The 24747-nt window shown below is 36.0% G+C and overlaps 1 protein-coding gene across 2 annotated transcripts; it reads left to right on the top strand.

Annotated features, from left to right (window-relative positions):
• The first annotated feature begins 2180 nt into the window (after positions 1 to 2180).
• On the top strand, positions 2181 to 5937 carry ATXN7L3B (ataxin 7 like 3B). Of its 2 annotated transcripts, none has more exons than XR_002481231.1 (2): positions 2181 to 2888; positions 3003 to 5937. XR_002481231.1 is itself a non-coding variant. In XM_021706073.1 (2 exons), the coding sequence occupies exon 2, from the start codon at positions 2520 to 2522 to the stop codon at positions 2811 to 2813; it is 294 nt and encodes a 97-aa protein (XP_021561748.1). In that variant the 5' UTR covers positions 2242 to 2299; positions 2429 to 2519; the 3' UTR covers positions 2814 to 5937. The 2 variants fall into 2 exon arrangements, 1 of the variants encoding a protein (XP_021561748.1); XM_021706073.1 differs by having other exon boundaries at positions 2242 to 2299; positions 2429 to 5937.
• The last annotated feature ends 18810 nt before the right edge of the window (positions 5938 to 24747 follow it).

The raw sequence follows: 24747 nt of genomic DNA, 5'->3' as shown, positions 1-24747 counted from the left end.
CTTTTTCTAAGAGTAAATATAATAAAACCAACAGGGAATCTAAGCCTAGCCGTGCCCTTGATTATTTGAATTTCAATTGATATGAAGATCTGTCTGTATATATTTTGAAGTTAATTTTATTGAAGACTCCTCTTAACTACATAAGTTGAGGATTTGAGTTCCAACTCTCACAATACAAGATTTAGGGGGCAATTTTATTCTCTGTCAAATTCAAGCATGCAAAAACTCCTATTATAATTTGGCAAGAACAAATTACATGTGAGCCAATCACTATGAAGAACAACACGATGAGGTCCACTATCAGGTGCTTTTAATTCCTTGCTACTTAAAGTGTGATATGTTAAAAATACAGAAATCCAGGTCCCGCCTATCAAAATCATAATATACATTATCAAAGGATCTTTGAGAGATTAATACACATGGTTTGAGAGGCACTGCTTTAAATTAAGTTAAAGATGAAGTGAGTGAAAACAGTTATAATTAAATCCGTATTTTCTCACCTAATCAGACAATTCACGGTACTAGGTAGATATTCAATGCAATATTATATACTAATGAATTTGCCAAACACTATGTGAAGACTTTTATAGTTATTACCACGTTTAAATCTCAATAAGCCCATATGAAGGGAACTGTTATTGACAATTTACAATGAAAATTGAGATTTAGAGATAGATTGGACAGTAACTGGTATGAGGCATCAGACTCAAGAACTTGTGCACTGTCATTATATTGTATGGCCTATTATATGGCTATGTGGAGATTCCAACATATGTTAAAATTTGTGAATTTCTGAATGGAGAAAATATAAATTACACAAATACTACAAAGAATAAAAAACATCCTGTCCATGATTTTTAAAAAAATTATAGTACATGAATTTTAAACAGTCTAGGCTTCCAAAATGCTCCATATCTGCCAATATGTGTTTTTGAAAATGGTAAAATAAGGAATCAGAAAAATTTGAATGGAAACAAATACTAGCTACTCATAAACCAAATAAAGTTAACTTAATCCTTTATCCATGAAAAATAATGATTTATTAAGAATCAATTCTAAAACTATTTAGATTTCTCAGGATCATATACATTAGAAAATACTTATTTGTATCTGTTCAAAAGATACCCCTCTCCTTTAAGCTGGAAAGCAAAATATAGAATTAGACAGATACAAACAAGTATTTTCAAAATTCGTTCAGTTGCAGCTTTTAAAATAAATCATGAAGAATAGAGGCTGCTCTATCTCACAGTGGTGATGGGGTAAAAAATGAGCAAAAAAAGGAAATACTACAGTAATTTATTTAATATTCAAGTTCATAACAATATAATTAAAAATAGCTGACATTCACTGAACCATTGCTTACATGTAAGCAACTATCACAAGATAATTTTTAACATTTAATATTAAATATGAAATAAAGATTAGTTTTTTCAGATGAGAAAACACAGACCTGTTTAAGTGTTGGCGCCAGAACTTTAACCCAGGTGGACTGACGCCTGTTCTCACAATTCATGCATGTAAGTTTAGAAAAAGCTTTCTTTATTGCCCACTGTTTTTAACATATTTCAGATTTCCTCCCTCTTCAAGACAGAATATGGACATAATTTTATCTTTGAAGTCTTTTAAAGATGAATATTATCATCTTTTTATAGTCAACCTGACTTAATGGTTTTATAAGTGAGATAGATGCTGTAGGTTTATTTGATCAATATATATGAATTATGCCTTTAGTGCCTAGTTTTTAGTTTCTTCATCCAAAAAAAAAAAGACTGAAGAAAGCATACTGTAATTTGTTTCCTTGCTCCATCTAGTGGATTAAATGATAACTACGGCAATACTATAAATTATCACAAGTCAATCATGTAAGTCAAATTGTTAAACGTATGCAGAGACCTGTTCCTAATATTTTGGAACATACCACCACAGCGCACGTAATTATTATTTTTTCCCTTTTTTTCAGAGGCTATCAATTAATCATGGGTACACAATTCGTCAGCGACCGTTTAAACCTACAAATAAAGGAACTAAAGAGCATCTCTGCAATCTTTTTACAACTAGAACGAAGGGAAGCCAGACACAGTTCAGCTCATCCCACCCGTATTTATATATTGAAACGCGGTCAAAGCAGCTGCGCGCCTGGAGAGGCCAGGCGAGCCTGCGCGGAGCCAATGCGCAGGCGCGCTAGGGGCGGAAGCGGGAAGGCGGGGCTAAGCCCGACAAGGGAGCGGAAGAGGCCCGGGCGGCTGGGTGAGGCGCGGAGACGGTTTGGCGGTGAGTCCTGGGCCCGGAGCAGCTGAAAGCTTCGGAATCGGGGAGACGCCAGAACCAGCGGAAGGACTTGGGATTCCGGGGCAGTCGCCGCTGCCGCTGCTGCTGCTTCTGCCGCCGCGAACGCCGCCGCTGCTGCCGAAGGACGCGGCCCTAAGAGGCCTTGTAGGCCTAGGTGCGGCCCGCGGAGCCTGACGTGTTGTTACCGTGAGTAAAGCGAGCGCCCTCTCCACAGTCGCTTACGCAGTAAAATGGAGGAGATTTCGTTGGCCAACCTGGATACTAACAAGCTAGAGGCCATCGCGCAGGAGATTTACGTAGACCTGATAGAGGATTCTTGTTTGGGATTCTGCTTTGAGGTGCACCGGGCAGTCAAGTGCGGCTACTTCTACCTGGAGTTCGCAGAGACTGGGAGCGTGAAGGATTTTGGCATTCAGCCCGTGGAAGACAAAGGCGCGTGCCGCCTCCCGCTCTGCTCCCTTCCCGGAGAGCCTGAGAATGGGCCCGATCAGCAGCTGCAGCGCTCACCTCCGGAATTCCAGTAGCTGCAACATGAGAGCGTCTGAGAGTGACCAGGAGAATGACATAGACTGGTCCTGTGGCTTGGAGGAGTAAGCTAAGTAGGAAAAGAAAAAAAAAATTCGACAAAAGTTCAAATTCCCTTTGAAGATCCTAGCGTTTAAAAAACCCACTTGGAGAATTAAGGAATTTCTTTTCTAAGTGTATTTCCTGAGGTCAGCTCTGCAGCCAGGGGCAGGAGTTGCTGCACTGCCTGTGTGCAGTGCATTGTGTGTATATATCTAAACACACGAGGATGTGCCCAAGATCCTGTAGTGCCCCTGTTTCGCAGGTGAGCGGTGTGTTACCGGCATGGAAAATTTTCTGTTACTCTGCCTGATGTCAGGGGCTTCCTGGACATGGTGGACATTACTAAATTGGTCAAAGCTATAATCAGTGGCCTAAGTGGGACTGCTCTTCTGATCTCTGAGCCTCTGATTAGGGCTTCTTTGAGATAAATGAAAAAGTCAGATGTGAGATCTGTATGCTGACAATTTCGATTTGAGAAAACCAAGAAAAAGAATTTCCAACCAGAATTGGTAGGGAAACGCTGTAGCCTTGAGTTCAACAAGAAGAAAAGATAAAAACCACCGGTTTCTCAAAGGTCCAGCTTTTACAGTGATTCCAACCAGTCTGAGGACTAGGCCTATCCTTTGGCTGAGTAGAGCCCTCTCTTGCCCTCGCATCTGGTGGCATAGGCTTGCAAATGTACAATTTTGTTGTCCAAGCAGGCTGAGGATTCAGTTTTGATCCCCTGGAGAAGTAGCAGGGACCTCTGCAACTATGCACGATTTCTCAAACTGCAAGATTCATATCTGGATGTATTCTGTGGATATAAGTTTATTGGGCAGTCATTTTCTGAATTACTGGTAACCTAACCAGTCCATGGGTGTGACTTGGTCATTATGCCAGGTCACTATCTGCCTCCCACTCCAGGGGCAGGCCTGAACTATAGAAGAGAATCATGACTGTGTAACAGGCTATGATTTGAAAACTGAGCCTAGAGGGGACCTCTTCCAACTGCCCTCAGTAATGTGAATGGGTTAGTGCTAGGAGCCAAGGAGCAGGACTGGGCCATCTCTCATCTGACTGTGTGCAGAAATAATCCTGTTGAATGCCCCTGTTTCTTTTGTTGGTCTGTCAGAGCTCTGCTATGGTGAACATCCAGACTGTCACCACATTCTCTTCCCATCACAGAGGACAGTCCATTCCACTAGGTTCCCTTTGGATCTTCTTGACAACAAGAGCTGTCCTTTTATTGTTTGGAGACAGAGACGGACCTCCAGAATTTCCTGGCGTCAGGGAATGGGATAGGGGAAAATGGAAAGTGACAGCCACATATCAAAACTACACTTTACTCCCTGAGCGAGGGTTTGTGAAGCATAGCGGGGTGGGAACCCCACAGTGAATGGGAACGGTGCTGCTTTATTTGAAATGTTTTCTTACCTCATTCTGTGCCCCAGTAAGGGGCCCAGCCTCATCTGTCTGGCTTGGCCCCATGTTCCTCTTGTCCCCTGCCCCACTGCCTATCTGGTGCAGCTCACAACCCCAGGTGCTGCTTGCCACTCCAGCTTTCACATTGACCAGTTTCAATTCATCTCTCTTAGTGCTCATGCTTCTGAAACTTGCCCAGTTTTCTTTCCCTTGGCTTCCTTCAAGTATTTTGTTTTTCTTTTCCTATTTTTGTAGAAGACTTAAGAATCTTTATTATGGCTTTCTCTGTTGGGATTGGAATTGGAAGAAAACATAATTTTTTGTATTTAAAAGGCAGTTTAATACGTAAGCATTTTTCCTGTATAAGACTGCCTTGCTAGTGTGCTCTCCCTGCTGTATCTTACTTCATGAGGAATTATATCTTCTTGCCTCTACTTGGATACTGCCTCTTAGGACCTAAGCAGAAGAGCAGTAAAAGCAGACGTACATAGGGATGGAGTTGGTCCGGCTCTATCCATTCTCTAACCCTTGCTGTGCAATTACTCTTCCATTTCCCAGAAGGAACTATTTGGACTGTATGGGTTGACTTCGGTTATGTACTAGAGAGGGTTAAGAATACCATAGAGCTTGGGCCTTGAGACTGTCTATTAGTGCTTTATCTTCCTAGGGTTGTCTTGATTAGGGTCTAGGTCTAGTTACAGATTGGTCTTCAACTGAAGAATTGTAATAACTTTTTAAAAAGTCAGACCTTTGCAGGAGCTAGAGTAATGTTGGGTTATCTTTGCCCTTGACTTTTTGTAGGCATGTAAGAGGATATAGAGGGAAAGGAGGGTCTAAGTGAGACTGTGACCTACTTCCTGACAATGTCTTGGAAGCTGGATGAAGGTAAGGGACAAGAGCCATGGTCTAATCATTCTTTTAGCTAGGGAATGCAGATCATGATATTACTGTTTTCTTTCTGGCCTTTTCTCTTGGTTAGAGGAGGAAGTGGGACATAGTTTAGAATAATGATTTGTTTGCATTACCTCCCAACCTTTCTGTGTGTATGTGTGTGTGTGTGTGTGTGTGTGTGTGTGTGTGTGTCCCCGTGTCCCTCTATCAATAGGGCAGTAGCCCCCCCTCCTGCCCTGGGTGGATGTAGGTGGGCTTGGTCCAGCAGATGCCCTGAGGGTACAGGCTCTTTGGGGGAGAAAATGCTCCCTACCATGTAGTTGACAGTGTTTAGGAACTCTCCCTTTCCCTACCTACCTTTCCTCTAACAACAGAATCCTATTCTCTCCTCTTCAATTAAGTGTATTGATCACCTTGTAATCCTTTATGTATCTGAGTGTGTGTGTGTGTGTGTGTGTGTGTGTGTGTGTGTGTGTGTGTAAAACGGGAAAAGGGGGTTCTTTAAAATTTTACGTGGTTTGTGGCTTTTTCTTTCATTAATTCCCACCACCACCGCATGCCCAGGGACCACTGCCTGGCATTATCGCATGCTGGGATCATTGGGGGGAGGGTTGTGAAGCTCACCACTGTCCTTTGTTTTGGAGATAATTATTTTTGCATAAGTAGTACATCCTATACAGATAGCTGACTAACTGTGTATTCCCCTTGCCCCTATGGCTGCTGGTGTAAATAAGTTGCATCTCCCCATTGGTAAACAGTAAGAATAAACAAAATTTTAAAAAATGATTTTATTTGGACTCTGTATTTGTCTTTTAAAATTGTACGTGTTTTTCAGGCATTAACCTAGTACAATAAATATGGAATTTCTGTCAAACCTTATTGGGAATTAGTTTTATCAGAACAGATAGAGGAACTCTGCCCAGCTTTGTTTCTTAATCTTGTCCTGCAAATTTCGTGGTCTTCAGCATTAGTTAAAGGACCAAAATATAAGCAGTGTTTCCTTTTCTGTAAGAAGGTGGTAAAATAAATACAACCCAGTCCTGTTACTAAAAGCTTGCTGTGAAAGATAGTTCAGTTTGGGTTCACTAATATACGTGTTATCATAATTTGAGGCTAATATTCTTGCTCTTAAAAGGCATATGATTCACAGCAGAAAATGTAATTTTTTCTCAGTACTTCTTAAAAATTTGACCTCAACACTTTAAGTCTTTTGTTTTGCTTTTAATAGTAGTTCTGAGGTTTTTCATTTCTTCCAATTCCTAATACAGAGTTTGAGCCCTTCCTAGGACTTTGAAGATTATTGACATGTTTTCTAAGTAACATATTTAAAAATATAACACATTGTATACCTTCTAGCTACCTAGATTTAGCATTTTAACTACAACATGTAGCATCAGGTCAAGAACATGATAAATTACTTGATGTTGACAGAAATGAAGTTAAATTGATGGTGTGCTGTGTTGAAGTAGTTAGGAAGAACTTTCTTCGCATCCATTAATAATTAGTAATTGCCTTCTATTAAGACCTATCTAAAAGGTTTTAAAGTGTTTCATAATACTTAAAGAGTTTATGAAGTGAAGAGAATATACTAAAAGCATATTTATTAAACATCTTTTCATGTTAGTGCTTATGTTCAATTACCAGTTTTCAAGTCAGCTAGGGATATCATCAGACTTTGGAAATCTGCAAGGGTAACAGTCTCTTATTCTCAGTTATGTTCCCAAAGATGCTCATGATGTTGCCTTGGAGGGCAATGTTACAAGTGATGTGCTTGTACAAAAAGATTTTGCAGATAAACCTGTAAAACCTTGGGATTTTGTTTATATTTTTCTATCTTTGAAGAGATTTAAAATTATATATTACTTGAGCCTCACTGGAAATATGTGAGCTAAAAAGGAAATACTACTAGAAAAATATGTTCAACAGCAGTGACTTGCCTGAAGTTCATAAAGCAAAAATCTACAAATTACAGAAGCAAGTGATAGTAGAAGGCTAGTGTTATAACTCATATTTTTGGTTTTTGTTGAAGTAATAGAATATTTAGTAAGGACTAATTTTTAAAAATACAGTTAAAATAGAAATTTAAAAATCATACTTATGAACAATCTATGAATTTAAAAAATAGAAAAAAAATTATTTAAAAATATAACATCAAACAACTCAAGGAATTTTTAATATTTTAAATAAATGAATACATCTGTAGCTTTTTTAAAACCTATCTCATCTCTACCTTAATACGTGCACCAGACAGAATCTTACTGATAATACAGCAAAAAAGAAAGTTGGCCAAATAATATTATCTCAAGATAGTTTTTTTAAAAAATGAAGAAGCTGGTAAGCCAACTCCTTTAGAATTCCTAAAGTAAACATTATCAACAAGTCAGGTTAATCACAAGACTTCAACTCAGAAAATCACATTACTATTAGGGGAAAAAAGTGAAAATTTCAATAGGTATCAAAAAAAGTTTGGTAAGATTCAATATCAATTACTGCCTAAAAAAGACATTGACAATATAGAAACAAAGATTAAAGAACTTCCATTCAATGAAAAAAGGTACGTACCAACCATCTACAGCAGTTACTATGCTTAATGGTGATTATTTGGAAGCATTCCCTTTAAAAGGAGTAATAGAAGAAACTAAATTCTCATTGTTCTCAGATGATATGTGTACAAATAATTTTATAGAATTTATGACCATTTCATTTTTAAAACGGCATCATTTTCTTTGCTGATGTTTAAAATTCCATCTGTACCTTTAAAGATTTCATTTATTGTCACCATATTCTGTATCTGATACATATGAGAAAGTGTAGGAAAGTTGCTAGATATAAGATCAATATTCAAAATCAATACTAAAGCTTAAAGTGTTGCATTTAGAATATAGTGCAACAAGTTATACTGGTCCTATGAAATAATATCACAAAAAGGTGTAATATTTCATAAAGAAAAAATTTTCTAATATGTTGAAAAAATGTAGAAAGGATATTCATGGATAGAAAGAACAATCAATAGCATTGTTTCAAATATGTGAATTAAAAGCAATCTTGATTAAAATGCAAGTAGAGATGTTCATGGAACTTGACAGACCGGTGTTAAGATTTATATAGACACTAAATGCAAGAATTGATAAGATCTGTTTGACAGATATATTTTTTATATTGTGGTTTTGGTGCAGAAACAGAGTGGAATACAATAGAGACCAGAATTAAATGGAATGCACACACACATACATTTATGTCATCCTGATGAATGACTAAATTGGTATTATAGTCAGTGGATTATAAACCAATATATTGTTCTGGAATGAATTACCCATAAATAATAAAACTACTACAGACACAATTTTCATGTGGATTAAAGTTTTAATGTGGAAACATCACTTCCAGAGAAATACAGAAGTATATGTTTATAACTCTATACAAGAGAAAAAATAGTTGTACAATTGACAAACGTACAAAGTAAAAGGAAAAGCTCATTTTTAGAAGAAGAAATCTAAGTGGCCAAAAATATGTGGAAAGTTCACTTAGGTTCAGAGAAGTGCAAACTAAAGACAAACGAAACACCAATTTACCGTAGTATGGTTAATTTTTTTAAATGGTAATAACATCAACTCTGAAAGCAATATGAAGCAATTAGAACATCTATGCACTGTTGGTAAATTGTAAATTGGTAAAAATGTTTGGAAAGCAATTTAGAAATATCGATCACAGTTGAAGATAGATAACCAATACTCCAATATTTCCACCACTTGTAGTATTACATGTAATAGGAAAACATTGAAAGTAATGTAAATACTCAATTAAAAAGATGTCATCAAGCCGGGCTCGGTGACTCAGCCTGTAATCCCGCGCCTTTGGGAGGCTGAGGTGAGTGGATTGCCTGAGCCCGCGGGTTCGAGTCCCGCCTGGGCAGCAAGACCTCATCTCTACAATAAATCAAAAAATCAGCCGGGCGTGGTAGCGCATGCCTGTAATTCCGGCTCCTTGGAAGGCTGAGGCGGAAGGATCGCCGGAGCCCAGCAGGTCGAGGCTGCGGTGGCCGGGAGCGGCCACTGCACTCCAGTCTGGGCGACAGAGTGAGACTCCAACTCAAAAAAAAAAAAGATGTCATCATACGGAAGTGAACATAAATTAACCAGAGGCAGAAATAAAATCTTTGGTAAAACATATATCCTTATAATTTGCTGCCTTTCATTTGATACGTTACAATAGGCAAACCAATGCCATATAATGTTTATGGAATGCTGCATATGTAATTAAAAGCATGCCAAAATGCTGGATCAGACTTTTACTTCCATGTGTTTGTATATGTATATATATTAGAACAAGACTTCTTGATATAAAGCACCTGTATGCTGAATAAATTGCTCCCAAATGCATTGCTCTCTTCCCAAGGAAGAGAATCACCCAGAATACCCAGTTCTTTGTTTTAACACACATACACACACACACCCATTAAAGTACAAGTGAATAGAAAATGAAACTGCAAAGGCTCTGATCATCACAAATTGAAATTGTAAATACAAGAAATAATGTTTGCATCCTTGGTGAAAGGATGGGCAGAGCAAAACTAGATAAGATGATATTAGATAGATAGATAGATAGATAGATAGATAGGATAGATAAGGGAACAAATGAGTAAGTGAAACTTTGCCATTGCCTAAAGTGAAATGAATTGACTTAAATAATAAAAAAAATAATGTCATCATCATTATCATTTCTTTTGGGAATTTGTCCCCAACCTTTTTTTTGAGTTGGAGTCTCACTCTGTCACCCAGACTGGCGTGCAGTGGCACGCTCGCGGCCACCGCAGGCTCGACCTGCTGCACTCCGGTGATCCTTCTGCCTCAGCCTTCCAAGTAGCTAGAACTATAGGCGCGTGCTACCATGCCCGGCTAATTTTTTTGATTTATTGTAGAGATGAGGTTTCGCCAAGTTGCCCAGGCAGGTCTCGAACCCGCGGGCTCAGGCAATCACTCATCTCGGCCTCCCAAAGCACGGGATTACAGGCTAAGCCAACGAGCCTGGCCAGCATTTTTACATAGTTACCTTACCCTGCAAGTTAGGGAAACTTCTCCCTGAGAATTAAATAATGTTTTGAAATGATATTGTACCTCCTGGCTACCTGACAGAATTTTGCTTCCTCAACATTTTCACAAAATATAAGCTTGAAATAAAAGGCACATCTATTTCTTGAAAGATTTCATTTATAGCCATCATAGTCTGTGTCTAAAAATTCTGTTTACAGAAAGGAATTTTAATTCCATAGTGTATTGTTTCTTTTGACTGTCTACAGAATTAGAACTCCTTTTTTGTAAATAGAGTTGTTAGATACAGAATATAGTGACTATAAATGAAATATTTAAATTAGTAGTTGAGCAAAGAGCAGGAGAGAATGATGATTATGCAGTTTTAAAAATGAAAGTAATATAACTGAAGCTGAAAAAGAATATGCCAATAAAACTAAAGACTCAATGTATAGGCAAAACCTCAATTTAATCACACTGGGGTTATTTGTAATATAATTACTTAATTCTTCCTCTGATGTGGTTGGAATCATTTTCATTCAAAAGCCATGTACAATGCGACAGAAATAAGACAGGAATAAAGAGCTATGATTCTTTTGTTTGGAATCAAATGAGATTTCATATTTTAAAATCCAGAAATTTTGTCTGTTTGCCTATTTAGATCATATAAACTTTTTTGTTTAAAAAAAGTTACACATATATTTCAGTCTTATAAATCCTGTATTAATTTTCTATTGTTGCATAAGAGATTGCCACAAACAAATTCACCTAAAACAACACACATTTATCTGATAGTTTTCACGGGTTAGAAGAGAAGGCACAGTCTAGTTGGGTGTGCTGCTCAGGGCCTGCCAGGTGCCAAAAAGGTATCAGTCAGGCTGTGCTCTCATCTAGAGGCTCAGCTAGGATAGAATTCACTTCCAAACTCATCCAAGTTGTTGGCAGAATTTATTTCCTTGTGGTTTAATGAAAAAGAGAAGAGGATATAAATCAGAATAAAGCTGTTCACACACAAACAGTAGTGTTATGTCGTGTTGCCTCCTTGTCTCCCAGTGATAAACCTACATGCCATTTAAGATACATAATAAAAAGGTAAAAGTGCAGGAAAGCAAAAAAGTGGTAACACTTTAAATACAATTAAATGTGATTAGAAGATGGCTGATCACAAGAATGGTGACACTCCCAAGATTCTAAAGATCCAAAATACGCAGTCAGAGGAACTTAAGGAGAAATGACCGACATAAATGAGAAATAAAATAGAGTTGTAATGGAAAAGAAAGAATAAAAATGTTCCATAGGAAGGAAAACTGCCAGTAAACTTGGCATTAAAGATATTTCATGCTGTACTCAGTGGCTCAGCCTGTAATCCCAGCACTTCAAAAGACCGAGGTGTGTGGATTGCCTAAGCCCGCAGGTTCAAGCCCAGCCCGGGCAAATTGGCAAGACCTCGTCTCTACAATAAATAAAAATTTAGCTGGGCGTGGTAGCGCATGCCTGTAGTTCCAACTACTTGGAAGACTGAAGCAGAAGGATCAAGAGTCCAGCAGGTCGATGCCTGGGTGGCGGCGACTGTGCCACTGCCCTCCAGCCTGGGCGACAGAGACTCCAACTCAAAAAAAAATAAAAAATAAAAAAGATATCTCAGAGATATTTCAAGATATTGAAAGTACAAAGGGCAAGAAGTTGTGTGCTAGCCAGAATTCTATATTCATCTTCTTTGGTCATTCAATCAAACAGTAATTTAAATAATGCTATGAAGGGATTTGCAGATGACATTAAAGTTCTAAGTCAGTTGACCTTAAAATATAGAGGTTATTTGGGTGGGCTTGACTCCTTGACTCAGTCACGTGAGCACTTTCAAAGCAGAGATGTTTCTGTGCCCTAGTGAATTTTATTCATTCTAAATGTTGAAAACTGCTGTCCTATGGAGAAAGCAAAACTAACTATCAATTCTATCAGGGATTTAAAGTTGTATCTGGTTCATTAGTGCATGCCTGTGTGGTGTGTGTGTGCACACGCATAAAAACAAAATTTGATGACTGAGGAAAATGCAATGGAAGAAGAGTAAATTTAAAAAATGAAAACACATTAAAAGTGGAGTGGTTACTGTGTATTTAAGACAGCAATTCATCTTAGGATAGGATTGATACCTATCCTAACTGAGTCAGTCTCCAATAGGTCATCCCTAGGATGTTGGAGATCTGGACAATCGCCTTTCTGTTTTGGCAGAGCTCCTATACATGTAAACTGATTTAAAAATGTATTGCAAGATTAATGGACATGTCATAAATAGTGATTTATTGACAAATATTTAAAATAATAGGCAGAAAAAAATACTTATGCATTTGTTCATTGCTTAATCAGTGCACAGGGATTCCATATTATCCAGGGACTACTGCTTCCTATTTAGTCCAGGAATCACTACTTTTTGTTCTTTATTGACAAATGTGCTATCTCTGGATAATTTCATATCTCCCATTACAAGAAAAAATTAGCAATGTTATTTTTACTCAACATTATATCACTGTTTGGAATTTTGTTTATATTGAAGTAATATAGACCTCTTGCCTCTACAGTTTCCTAATGCCCTCTATTTAATGCTTATTACATTATTCATGATGTGGACTCATCCCCCATACTTCTATGAGTATTCTATTCCAATGGCTCTCTGAAAGGTTGTTAATATGTTTTGTTGATTATGATCACCAGTGTTAAGTCTTACCCACAATATAAAGAAAACTATATGTAATAATTAGAATTCTGAATATATTACATTTACCAAAAGGAAACTTATATAATGCAAGTGTAAAGCAACAAATCTTCTAGCATTGTTGGAGGAGTTCTCAAATTTTCAGGCCATAGTCACTGAATTCTTAGACTTCAGGTGATCTCTTTCAATATTCAGCAGACCTTGCCTCACTATGCCCATGAGTAGGGTGGATGGTTAAGGAGCCCTCTGCAGAGAAAGAGAGTACACCAGTCTCATTTATACAAGGAATGTCCATATGGGTATGATAAGGCTGAAGATTATATGCCAAGAGAACATAAAAACCCTACATAAATTAGAGGCAAGAGGAAACAACTAACAGAAGAGTCGTTAGGATTGTAGAATTACAGTCTCGAGAACCCCTGGAGAAGATATACACAACTACCCCTAGATAACTGCCTTACATGCATACATAGAGAAGATTAGGGTGGTGAGCCTTATTGCCAGCAAAAGCAGCAATAGCAGGTGCCACAAATGAAAGGACTACTGCTGCTACCTCTGCCACATTCTGATGGTAAAAGAGACAGCTCTATAATTGGAACATATTCTCAGATGGATGAGAGCCATTACATAAGTCCCACACCCTTAATTCAAGAGCAAGTTTTGGCATTGGACCAATGGTAGGCTAGAGCCCTGAACTCGTCCTATGTCCATGAGTTACCATTTATGAAGTATTGTCCAGACATAGACTGTTTTCCCCAATACCTGGCTTCTCCCTATCTTCTCCCTTAGGGAGAAGCTTCTCATCAAGGCTGGTCTCTGAAAGATAAGCAGATTTCCAGAAACACATCATGGGATATAGGTGACCAAGCAAAGCTGACGATAATGTACTTGTTACTCTTAATGTAATTGTAAGCATCGTATAGGAATGAATAACCTGATTGCTTTGATTATAAATCTTTTTTGCTATACTCCCCCAAGGTGCAGATTCTTCATCAGCCTACTGTCATCAGTGCCTCCCATAAGTTCTAATAAGCCAATGTTGGGGTTACTGTATTGCATCATCACACTAAATCGATATGTCAGTAACTTTCTGGCTGCCCAATCTTGTACAATCCCAGTTATAAAGAAAGTCAGATAGAGACAGAGAGAGAGAGAGAGAGAGAGAGAGAGAGAGAGAGAGAGAGAGAGAGAGAAACTATTTTTTTATGTAGCAGGAGTGATCCCTCCTAGAACTGAGACCAGGTCGCAAGTACCAAGCTCCTGAAGACATCTATTAGAGGTCATGCCCCAGGCAGAGTACTGTAATGGTTAATTTTATTTGTCAACTTGAACAGGCTAATGGATACCCAGGTAGTTAGTAAAACATTATTGCTGGGTATGTCTTTGAGAATGTGTCCTGAAGAGATTAACATTTAAATCAGTAGACTTAGTAAAGAAGATTTACCCTTACCAATGTTGTCAAGCATCATGCAATCCACTGAAGGTCCAAATAGAAGAAAGAGGTGGAGTAAAGGTGAATTCTCCCTTTTTGGACTGGCACTCTTGCTTTCAGATATCCTTCCCTCAGACATTCTGCCCTCAAACATCAGAGTTTCTGATTCTTGAGCCTTGGGACCCTGGGACTTACACAATGGTTTCCTGATTCTTAAGCCTCCAGGCTTCAACTTTTGGCCAGGTGTTTTACCGTCAGATTCATTGGCTCTCAGACCTTCCAACTTCAACTGAATTATATCACCAGCTTTTCTGGCATTTCAGCTTGCTGACATCATGTTGTGGGACTTCTAGACCTCTATTATCACATGAGTAAATTCCCATAATAAATCTCTTTTTACACATATATAAGAATCGTGTTGGTTCTATTTCTATGGAGAAGTGTGACTAATATGTGGGTTGAAGATCATCCCCCTACGCGTCTGGTTCAGGATTCTACTGCCAGCTTTGGCCACTCTCAGGTATTTAAGGTGTCTAAGAAAATTTTGAGGAAAACACTCCAAAGCACCAGGGATGCTCTGAGATGTAGGCCTGAAGCAGGCACCCACTTTCCCAGACTAAGGATGACACTAAACCACCATATCAGTAAGCTGCATCTTTCAGGTTGTATCTCCTACATATTTATTTCATAGTCCTACCATTTAATCATAGATCTCTGTCAAGCTGTATACTTTATATTCCAGGAGCACTAGATGTGTGCAGATTTTTTTGTTGTTGTTTGTGCCCTGAGCTTCATGGTTTTTCTTAAGCTATCCTATTTGCCAAAGATGCCCTATCTTATTTTCCTTCCCTTAGTTTAGCTACCTTGTAAAATTCTATTAAGTTTCCGTAGACATAGAATGGTGTTAGGACCTGTGTTGAAAATCAGTTGGCTATAGGTATTTGTGTATATTTTTGGATTTCTATTTCTATTCTGTTAGTCTATACACCTACCCCTATATCATTACAGCAATATTTCTATTGACTATCGCTTTATAGTAAGGTTTGGAAGCAAGTAATGAAAGACCTTCTACTTTGTTTTTCTCTATTTCAATATTGTTTGCACTGTTGGGGTGTCCCTTCCAGTTCTATATAAATCTGAGGATCACAGCTTTTCCATTTCAGAAAAAAAAGTGGTCATTAGAACTAACAGGGATTTTATGGAGTCTGGATATCACTTTGTGGAAAAATGATTTCTTCAACAAATGGTGCTTATGCATTTGGATAACCACACATAAAGAATGAAGTTGGACCCCTAAATCACTCCATACACAAAAACTAATTCACAGTGGTTCAGCAACCTAAATATAAGATCTAAAACCATAGAACTCTTAGAAGAGAACATAAATGTAAATCATTGTGACCTCAGATTAGCAATGCACTCTTAGTTTTGGTACTAAAAGTATAAGCAACAAAACAGGAAAAATATAAATTGGATTTAATCAAAACATAAAACATGTGCTCCAAAGGACATTGTTTTAAATATGAAGAGACAACATAGGTATTGTGAGAAAATACTTGCAAACCTTATGTCTGAAAAGATTTAATATCCAAAATATAAAGCATCTTACAACTCAATGACAAAAAATACTCTACCAACTTAAAATATAGACAAAGAACTTGAGAAGTCATTTCTATAAATAGGATATAAAAATGACAACAAACAAAAGAAAAAATGTTCAACTTTATTGGTCATTAAGGAAATACAAATCCAAAACATAATGAAATACCACTTCATACCCAGTAGAATAACTTTAATAACACATAAATAAGCTAGAAAGTAACAAATGTTGGTGAACATTTAGATAAGTAACATCCATGATACATTGCTGATGGGAATGTAAAGTGATACCAGCACCATGGAAAATAGTTTGGCAGTTCATAAAAAAATTAAGCATAGAGTTATTATATGACTCGGCAATTCCACTTATATACTCAAGAGAAATGGAAATATATGTCTACACAGAAACTTGTACATAAATGTATACAGCAGCATTATTCATAATAGCTAAAAGGTGAAAACAACCTAAATGTCCATCATAATGGAAAAATGGAAGAATGGCTAAACAAATTGTGATATATACACACAATGAACTATTATGCAGCCATACAAAACAATAAAGTACTGATAGTGCTACAACTTAGATGAACCAAGGAAACACTACTCTGGGTGAAAGAAAACAGACACAAAAGGCTACATATTATATGATCCTATTTATGTGGTGTAGTCAGAATATGCAAACACAGAGAGACAGAAGGCGGTTTAGAGGTCACTAAGGAATACAAAGAGGAAAGAGGGAGTGATTACTTAATGGATACAGAATGTTTTGTGGGGTGACAAAAAAGCTTTGAAACTAAAGAGAACTAGTGGTTGTACAACACTGTTAATACAGTAAATACCACAGAATTGTGTTCTTTAAAATGGTTAATTGTCTGCTACGTGAATTTTATCTCAATAAAATAATAAAAAGGTATAATCACATATTACCCTTACTAAAAACCTTTCCAGAAAACAGCATAGATTAAGTGGTCCTATTCATAGTCTCCATAATGCCTTACTTGTATCTCCATATTACCCTCTTATAAAATTATGTTGTAACATTATTTTAATATGTCAACCTGTAGTACTAGATTATAAGTTCTTTCTAAATTTATTTAAAAATTTCAATAGCTTTGGGATTGTACAAAGAAGTTTGGTCTGAGCTTTAAATGTACTCACCATACTTTTTGAGGACAGAGACTACATCTATAGTAACTCTGAAGGTTACTTAGTTCTTGATGTATAGCAAATACTCAATGTTTATTTTACTTTTACGGCACCCAGATTTCTAACCTAGACTATATCTACAAATAGTTAGTCTAATTTGCTTTAGAAACCAAATCATTAGTCAAATATTATATTTGAATTCTATTGAGTTTCTTGTAATTAGAACCTCTGAGTCTGTCTTTACTGCTTAGTATGATCTTTTATTTAGCTGCCTGATTATTTTGATCATAGACTATAATTTTTTAAAAAAAAAAACATAGCTTCTTTGTATCCCTTTGATATATGTCAAATGTTGCTACACAATCTTGAATGTTGTGCCTTACACATTTATACTTTGCTACATAATTAATTTGTTATGGTGATAATGTGGAAACTTCTTTTGATGAATTGGCATCATCTCAGTTCCACTTTCAATAATGAGTCCAAAGCCTCAAGGCTCATCAGTTCCTTTTTTATGATAGAAAGGACATTTCAGTCCCATTATTAAGTATTCAGATGTTCTTTGACTTACAATGAAGTGATTTCATCATAAGTTGAAAATATCATAAGTCAAAAATACACTAAACACACCTAACCTACCAACCATCATAGCTTAGCCTTAAACTTAAATGTGCTAAAAATACCTACATAAGCCCACAATTGGGCAAAATCCTCCAACACAAAGCCTATTTTATAATAGTATATTGAATCTTTCATGAAATTTATTGAATACTGTACTGAAAGTAGAAAACAGAATGGTCGTACGGGTACCTGAAATGCTTTTTCTACTGAAAGCTTATTTCTTTTGCACCATTGTATAGCTGAAGAATCATGAGATTGAATCATTGTAATTCAGGGATCACCTGCACTTACAGAAAAAGTAAAACTTACATTTTTTTGGTTACTACATAGTTCACACAGAAGGTACAATGATATATTCATTGCAAATGTGTGGTGTCATTTTACAGAAACTTCGTCAAAGGCAACAAATTAGTATCCTACACAAGAAATGGTCTTTGAGAATTACTCCCAAATTCCAAGTTCACTTTGTCTTTCATGTTCTATATCCGTGTCACCAGTTACTCAATTTAAATATTTTTTCTCAGTGTATTGCATGCACAATTATTTCTTTTTCTCTTCCAGTGTTACCCTGTAACAGCCATGAGAATCTGTACCCAAATTAGTAATATCTACTTTCTCTAATTCATTCTAATTACTCCATTACTCATTTCTTAAATCAGAAACCTAAAAATACAGAGTCAAGATACATCAAATTCATATTAAAAACAGTTTACAATCTGATTCTTCCCCATCTATTCAAACTTTCCCAACTTCATCAATCTTTTTTTCTTCCTAAACTTTATTCTCAAGTGTTTCTCTTTTTCCTTTTAAAATAATGCCTGTTGGCTGCTGAGACATTATCTCACCTTCCATAATGTGTCTTCTTTACTTGGCATAACAGGTAGGCACCCTCTGTCTTGCCTCTTCCTTGGTGATTTGAAATATAAACTTACTGACCTATTCATGACTAAACCTGAGTTTCTATACTTTCCCAAATTTTGTATTTACACTGTCCAGATTCCATGCCAGATACTCACAAACCAATTATATGATGGTTTTCATCATTATTCAAAACCATTTACTCTTCAATATCCCACAATTTAAATTCGTATTACGTCATCTTAAACTTCTACACCTCTAATATAATTTTACCCTTATTGAAGCAAATGGCTAGATAGAAATTTCAGGTTACCATTCATTTGAAATACAAATGTATCTCCTTGCTTTTGGACAGTAGGGATCATCAAACACACTTAGGCCAAGATCATGATGTAAAAAGACTAAGGTTTATCAAAATGATTATTAGGTAATAGTGTATATGCAGATTAAACTTGTTCATCTTTTGGATAAAAGCTATCTATCATCTATATGTCAAAGTCAGCCCTTATTAAATTAGTCAACTAAATTACATTTACCTTCTGTCATAAAGTCTGATGCTGTTTCATTTTAAATATACATTTTACCACACACTTTAATAAATATGAAAAATTCTGAGAAATAAATTATTGAACATCTCTTGTATCCTGAATATTAAAAACAATTTAAGAATAAATGGCATGCATATACATAAAATCATATAATTCTGTTCTGTATTTATTGCATTTTATTATCTTATAGTTCTATATGACTATTTATTTGGCAGTATATGGATATATTTATACATGCTTATGTATACACATATCACTTTGTTTTTATCATTTGTTATTCATAGAATAAATGAAGTTTAAATACATGAAAGTGCTTTCTTATTCTGTATTAATGTTGAAGAAAAACTTTGAAGTAATAAAGGTAAGAAAGAAAATATATTAGTGATACTTGTATGATCAAGATGGTTTTATTTTTCTTCAAAAAAGTGTTTATAAATCAATTTTAATTCAATATAGAATATCTGATATATACTAATATTTTCTTTCTTTCTTTTTTTTTTTTTTTTTTGAGTTGGAGTCTCACTCTTTTGCCCAGACTGGAGTGCAGTGGCCGCTCCCAGCCACCACAGCCTCAACCTGCTGGGCTCTGGTGATCCTTCCGCCTCAGCCTTCCGAAGAGCCAGAATTACAGTCATGCGCTACCACGCCCAGCTGATTTTTTGATTTATTGTAGAGATGAGGTCTCGCCTGCCCAGGCGGGTCTTGAAACCGCGGGCTCAGGCAATCCACTCACCTCAGCCTCCCAAAGGCGCGGGATTACAGGCTGAGCCACCAAACCCGGCTTATACTAATATTTTCAATGAACATAAGAGCTTAGATTTTTTGCCTTTAGAAAAAAAATTAAAATCTTAGACTTATCTTACATGGCTAAATATATATATAAATATGCATATTTATAAAGTAATATATAGAGAGATATATATCATATATATTACTTTATAAATATGTTACTACATATATTACTTTATATAAAAAGTAATATATATATATTACTTTTCTTCCTGTGATTTCTTTCTTAGACCATGGTAAGTGCGTTGATTTCAACATGTCCTCCAAAGTTCATGTGTTGGAAACTTAATTTCCAATGTAGTGGTGTTGAAAAGTAACACTAATGTGAAGTGTTTAGGTCTTGAGGGCTCAAGAAAAAATTAATGCCATTATTGTGGAAGTAGGTTTTTAATAAAATGATGAGTTTGGCCCCCTCATACTTTCTGTCATCCTCTCTTTGCCCTTTCTCCATGTGATGACACAGCAAGAAGGCCCTTACCAGGTGACACCCCCTCTATTTCCAACTCTCTAGCTTCCAGAACTGTGAGCCAATAAATGTCTATTTACTATACATTAACCATTATTCTGTTAAAGTAGCACAAAATGGACTAAACAAGTAAATTTGCAAAATGTAAACTTGAGAGACAAATAATTAGATTATTATTTTATCACAGTCTAAATGTCCTATTATTTTAACTATTCATTGACATAAATGCTAATGTAGTCAAGATATAAATGTATTTGTTAATCTTTTCAATCTTTTTACACTAGCATATCTTCTGAAATTTTTAGTTTTTAGGAAACATTTTAAACACATAGGATGACGTACTGAAGACTGTGAACATCTTCTGACACTTATTTTGTACTTGTTGAATGAGATGTTTAATAAACTAAAGGCAATTATATACATGATAATTTAAAGACATAAAATGTCAGGCACATCATAGTGTTTTATAAAGACTGAAGTTTTAGAATTGTTTTTAAAATTATGACATGAGTTTTCTCACATCTGGAATGATATAAGAAATACACTATTACCTTTGTCCCAAAACATTCTTTTGTTTGCATATCTTTGACTCAGTTGTAAAAGACCCGTTCTTAGATTTAGGAATTTAGTGTTTATTTAAAAGTGCTCTACAACATGAGTAAAAATGGCAATCTAAAATGATATGTGGAAAACATCAAATAATTCGGTTTAACATCTTATCATTTCAGAATTAAGGCTTCTAATAAATTGTTCAGTAGTATTTGTAGAATAGTAATTAAAGTATTTTCTAACTTCTCTTGGATACTATTTGCCAGTAAGTTTTCTCTTAATATCAATATTTTTTCCACATCTACTCAGCTAAAATTTTAACTCAAGAATGTTTTTGTTGGTGATTTACCCCCAACTGAATTAATGACTATTCATAAAATTGAAGAAGAACTTGATTTTTCTCATCATCAACTTATCATCAATATTGGCTAAAATAACTCTGGGTAATAATAGCTGGTCACAAGAACAAAAGATTAATTAAATCATATTTCATTATTTCTTTCTAATTTGATCTTGAGGTCTCTATCTAAAGAGTGGCCATAAACCAAGATAACCACTCTCTAGGAGAACCCTGATTATAGGGAAAGTTAGGTTAAGCTGTGTATGTCAGATGAAACATTAAAAAAAACACCAAAATGTATGAAACAGAAGAAATTTATTATTCACAGTAGAGAGAGGTTAATGGCATGGAAGGGAGGTCAATGGGAAATCTGGAGGTGGCAGAAAGATCCACCAGAAATTGAAGAGTGAAGGAAAGAACCTGTGGTACTATATCTTTATTGAAGTTCATGGACATTATCAATAAGGCTTTCCTGAGGGGGGTTATGAATTGGCTAGTTTAATTAAAACACCCACAAAGAGAAAACCTATGCTCATGACTCTTGTGTTCACCATTAGGTTTTACTGCGATCAGGAGTGTGAGGTGTATTGTGTTGTTTGAGTCAGTGAGAGGAAGAATAAGTGGGTTGTATTTCAAAGAACCACACAGGAAGGAGTTTATCTCAGCTGAAAGTGATGGGTATTACTGAGTTTTGTTTTGTTTTGTTTTTTGAGACAGTTTCACTCTGTCACCCACGTTAGAGTACAGTGGCATGATCATGGCTCACCACAGCCTTAAACTCCTGAATAGCTGCGAGTACAGCTACAGGCTACAGGCACATACCTGGCTTATTACTAGGTTTCAGACAACTTATCTTAGGCTGAAAAATGGATGCCAAGTCAGCATCTACATTAAATTTATGACACCATTTTTATCAATAATATTCTACTAGTGAAGAATAGATTAAAAAGTAAATATCCTAATTGGTTTATCTAGTATTAATTATAGGTAGTTAATCATTAACAGAGGAAAAAATAAAATTTCTTCACAAAAGTAATGTTAACTGGTTTGTAACAGATGCCATTTCCATTACTGGAAAAATTCTTTACGATAGGCCTAAGCCTGTGATTATGTCACTGCACTTCAGCCTGGGCAACAGAGTGAGACCCTGACTCAAAAAAAGGGGAAAAAAATGTAGAATGAGGACTTAAGATGGGCTGGGTATGTTAAATTGAAAGAGATGTCTTAGAAGTGATTTGGTTGTTTTAGAAATCCTTTTGATGGATCTCCAATGGCCAAAGTTCAAACAGGAGCAAGCCCCATCCTACTGAGTCTTACCTCCTTCTTTGCCTTTATCTTCTGCCATGTTCTCCACCTCAGACTGTAGGTTTAAACATATTCTCTTACTTATATTCTTCAAATAGATGTGATGATTAAAAAAAATAGGTCTCGGGGAGCACTGGAAGCCCCCAAAGTGGAATAGTAGGGACATTTATTAGGTTCAGATTTTAAAAAAATCAAACTGCTGCATCTTGTGGATATATGTAAATATGTACCTGAGATTCTGTCTTAAGAAAGACCAAATGGTTATTACTAAAGTGACCACAAATCCTGCTTCTTTAGGAAAGTCTTGGTTTACAACTCTTATTCAGATGTATTAACAATAATATTTAATGGTAATACTCAAAACGTTCTGTGTACCTGCCATGAAAAAGTGAAATTTTTAAAAAATGCTAAGTTTGTATATGTATGGAAGTTTAAAAACTCACAGATATCTATGTGGCATTGTGTCAGAAACATGAATGCTACTTAAAATTTCATGTAATCATTTTTATGTGATTTTAAGTGTTAAATATATGGAGTTGGATAGTCAGGAAGAATCTATTTTATCCCAATCATAATAGTATCTCTGTGAGATCGATACTATTTCACTTTACAAATAAGGTAACTGAGGCACAGAGAGAGATTAAGTAATTGACATAAAGTCACAGAATGGATTCATCTATTCAATCAATTGTTTTCTATTGCTACATTATAAATCACCACAAACTTTGCAGCATTAAACAACAAAAAAGTATCATCTCCTGATTTCTGTGAGTCAAGAGTTCAGGTAGATTAACAGAATCTTTTGCTCGGGGTCTCACTAGGCAAAAATCAAGATACCATCACAGCTGGCATCTCATCTGGAGTACTGGGTCAATACCAGTGATTGTTGGTAGCAATTATTTGTCTGTGATTGTATGCTTGCGGTCTCAGTTTTCTCACTAGTTGTCAAATAGGTACTGCTTTTAGATTCTAGAGACCACCATCCAGCTTTTTCCATGTTACTTCCTCCTCCCATAATATGGAATCTTAAAGCCAACAAGAAATCATCTTTCTCACGCTTCACTGCCTTTAAAAGACTCACATACTTAGGCCAAGCTCACACTGGGTAATCTGCCTCTTGAAGAACTCAAAGAAGAAAGATAACATAATCACAGGGAGATATCTCATCATAACCACCACTCTCCCCCTTTCTGTTTTACCACACACACTCAAGGGTTGGTTATACAGGGTGTGTATTCCAGAAAGTGAAAAGTTTAGAGGCATCTTAGATTTCTGTTTACCACTCTCATTTACAGACCCTGCTTTCCTTTCATTCTACTACTAAAATACTCTGGATGCTATGCTATTATAAGGTTAAGGGAGGAGTTCCCAAGATTGGCATACCCTATTTTCTCTCCAGTCTGGTGTTCAGGGAGAAAAAACAGTGAGAGAAAACTTGGGTGTAAGGTTGTGCAAGTTCACTCGGTCATGTAAATAAACCACAAAAAGACTTATCTCCCAAATCATAGAGTTCTCCAGGTGTTTAGTTTATCTCTGTAGGAATACAATGTTATCCAGGAACTTGAAGTCGCAGAATTACTTTCAACAAAGCAAATCAACATCTGACATTTAAGGATCTTGGTTGGCAAACTTTATTCTACTCATAGCAAAACCCTACCCATAATATATGGAATGTATTAGGCATCTCCAGAAAGACAAAACCAATATGCCAGATAAAGATATATAGCTACTAGAGGAGATTTATTAGGAGAATTGGCTCATGTGGTGATGGAGGCTTCTTGAAAGCAGGGTTCATTAACTCTAACACAGCCTTACAAAGTGTAGGATGTTCTATTAGAATGTTAGTTTCAAGAGATGTTATCATGGTTGCCTTGTTTACTGCCCAGCACAATGTCTGACACTCAATAAATATCAATAGAATAAATTATAAAACCAAATATGTATTGAATATTATTCTGTTATGCTAATTTCAAAAGTAAAACAATGAATTTATTGTGGTCTTGGCAAGGAGAAAAAAATTCTCTTACCATTATTTCAGTTATGAAATATTTTTTTTTGATATTTGTATATTTCAGCTTTTTTATGCTATAGAACTTAAAAATAGGTTTGTAATTTTAATCTACTTTTCTTTTACTAACATATGACTTCATACTTTTAAACAAATTTGAAATTTCTAAGAATCATATTTCTTTTTTTTTTTTTTTTT

This window comes from Carlito syrichta, unplaced genomic scaffold (assembly GCF_000164805.1).
Source record: "Carlito syrichta isolate Samal-C Ts95f unplaced genomic scaffold, Tarsius_syrichta-2.0.1 Scaffold315109, whole genome shotgun sequence".
NCBI lineage: Eukaryota > Metazoa > Chordata > Mammalia > Primates > Tarsiidae > Carlito > Carlito syrichta.
This window is presented reverse-complemented; position numbering and strand designations above follow the sequence as displayed.

Coding starts and splice junctions, on each gene's coding strand:
- ATXN7L3B (XM_021706073.1), top strand. CDS start 2,520: ATGGAGGAGATTTCGTTGGCCAACCTGGATACTAACAAGCTAGAGGCC.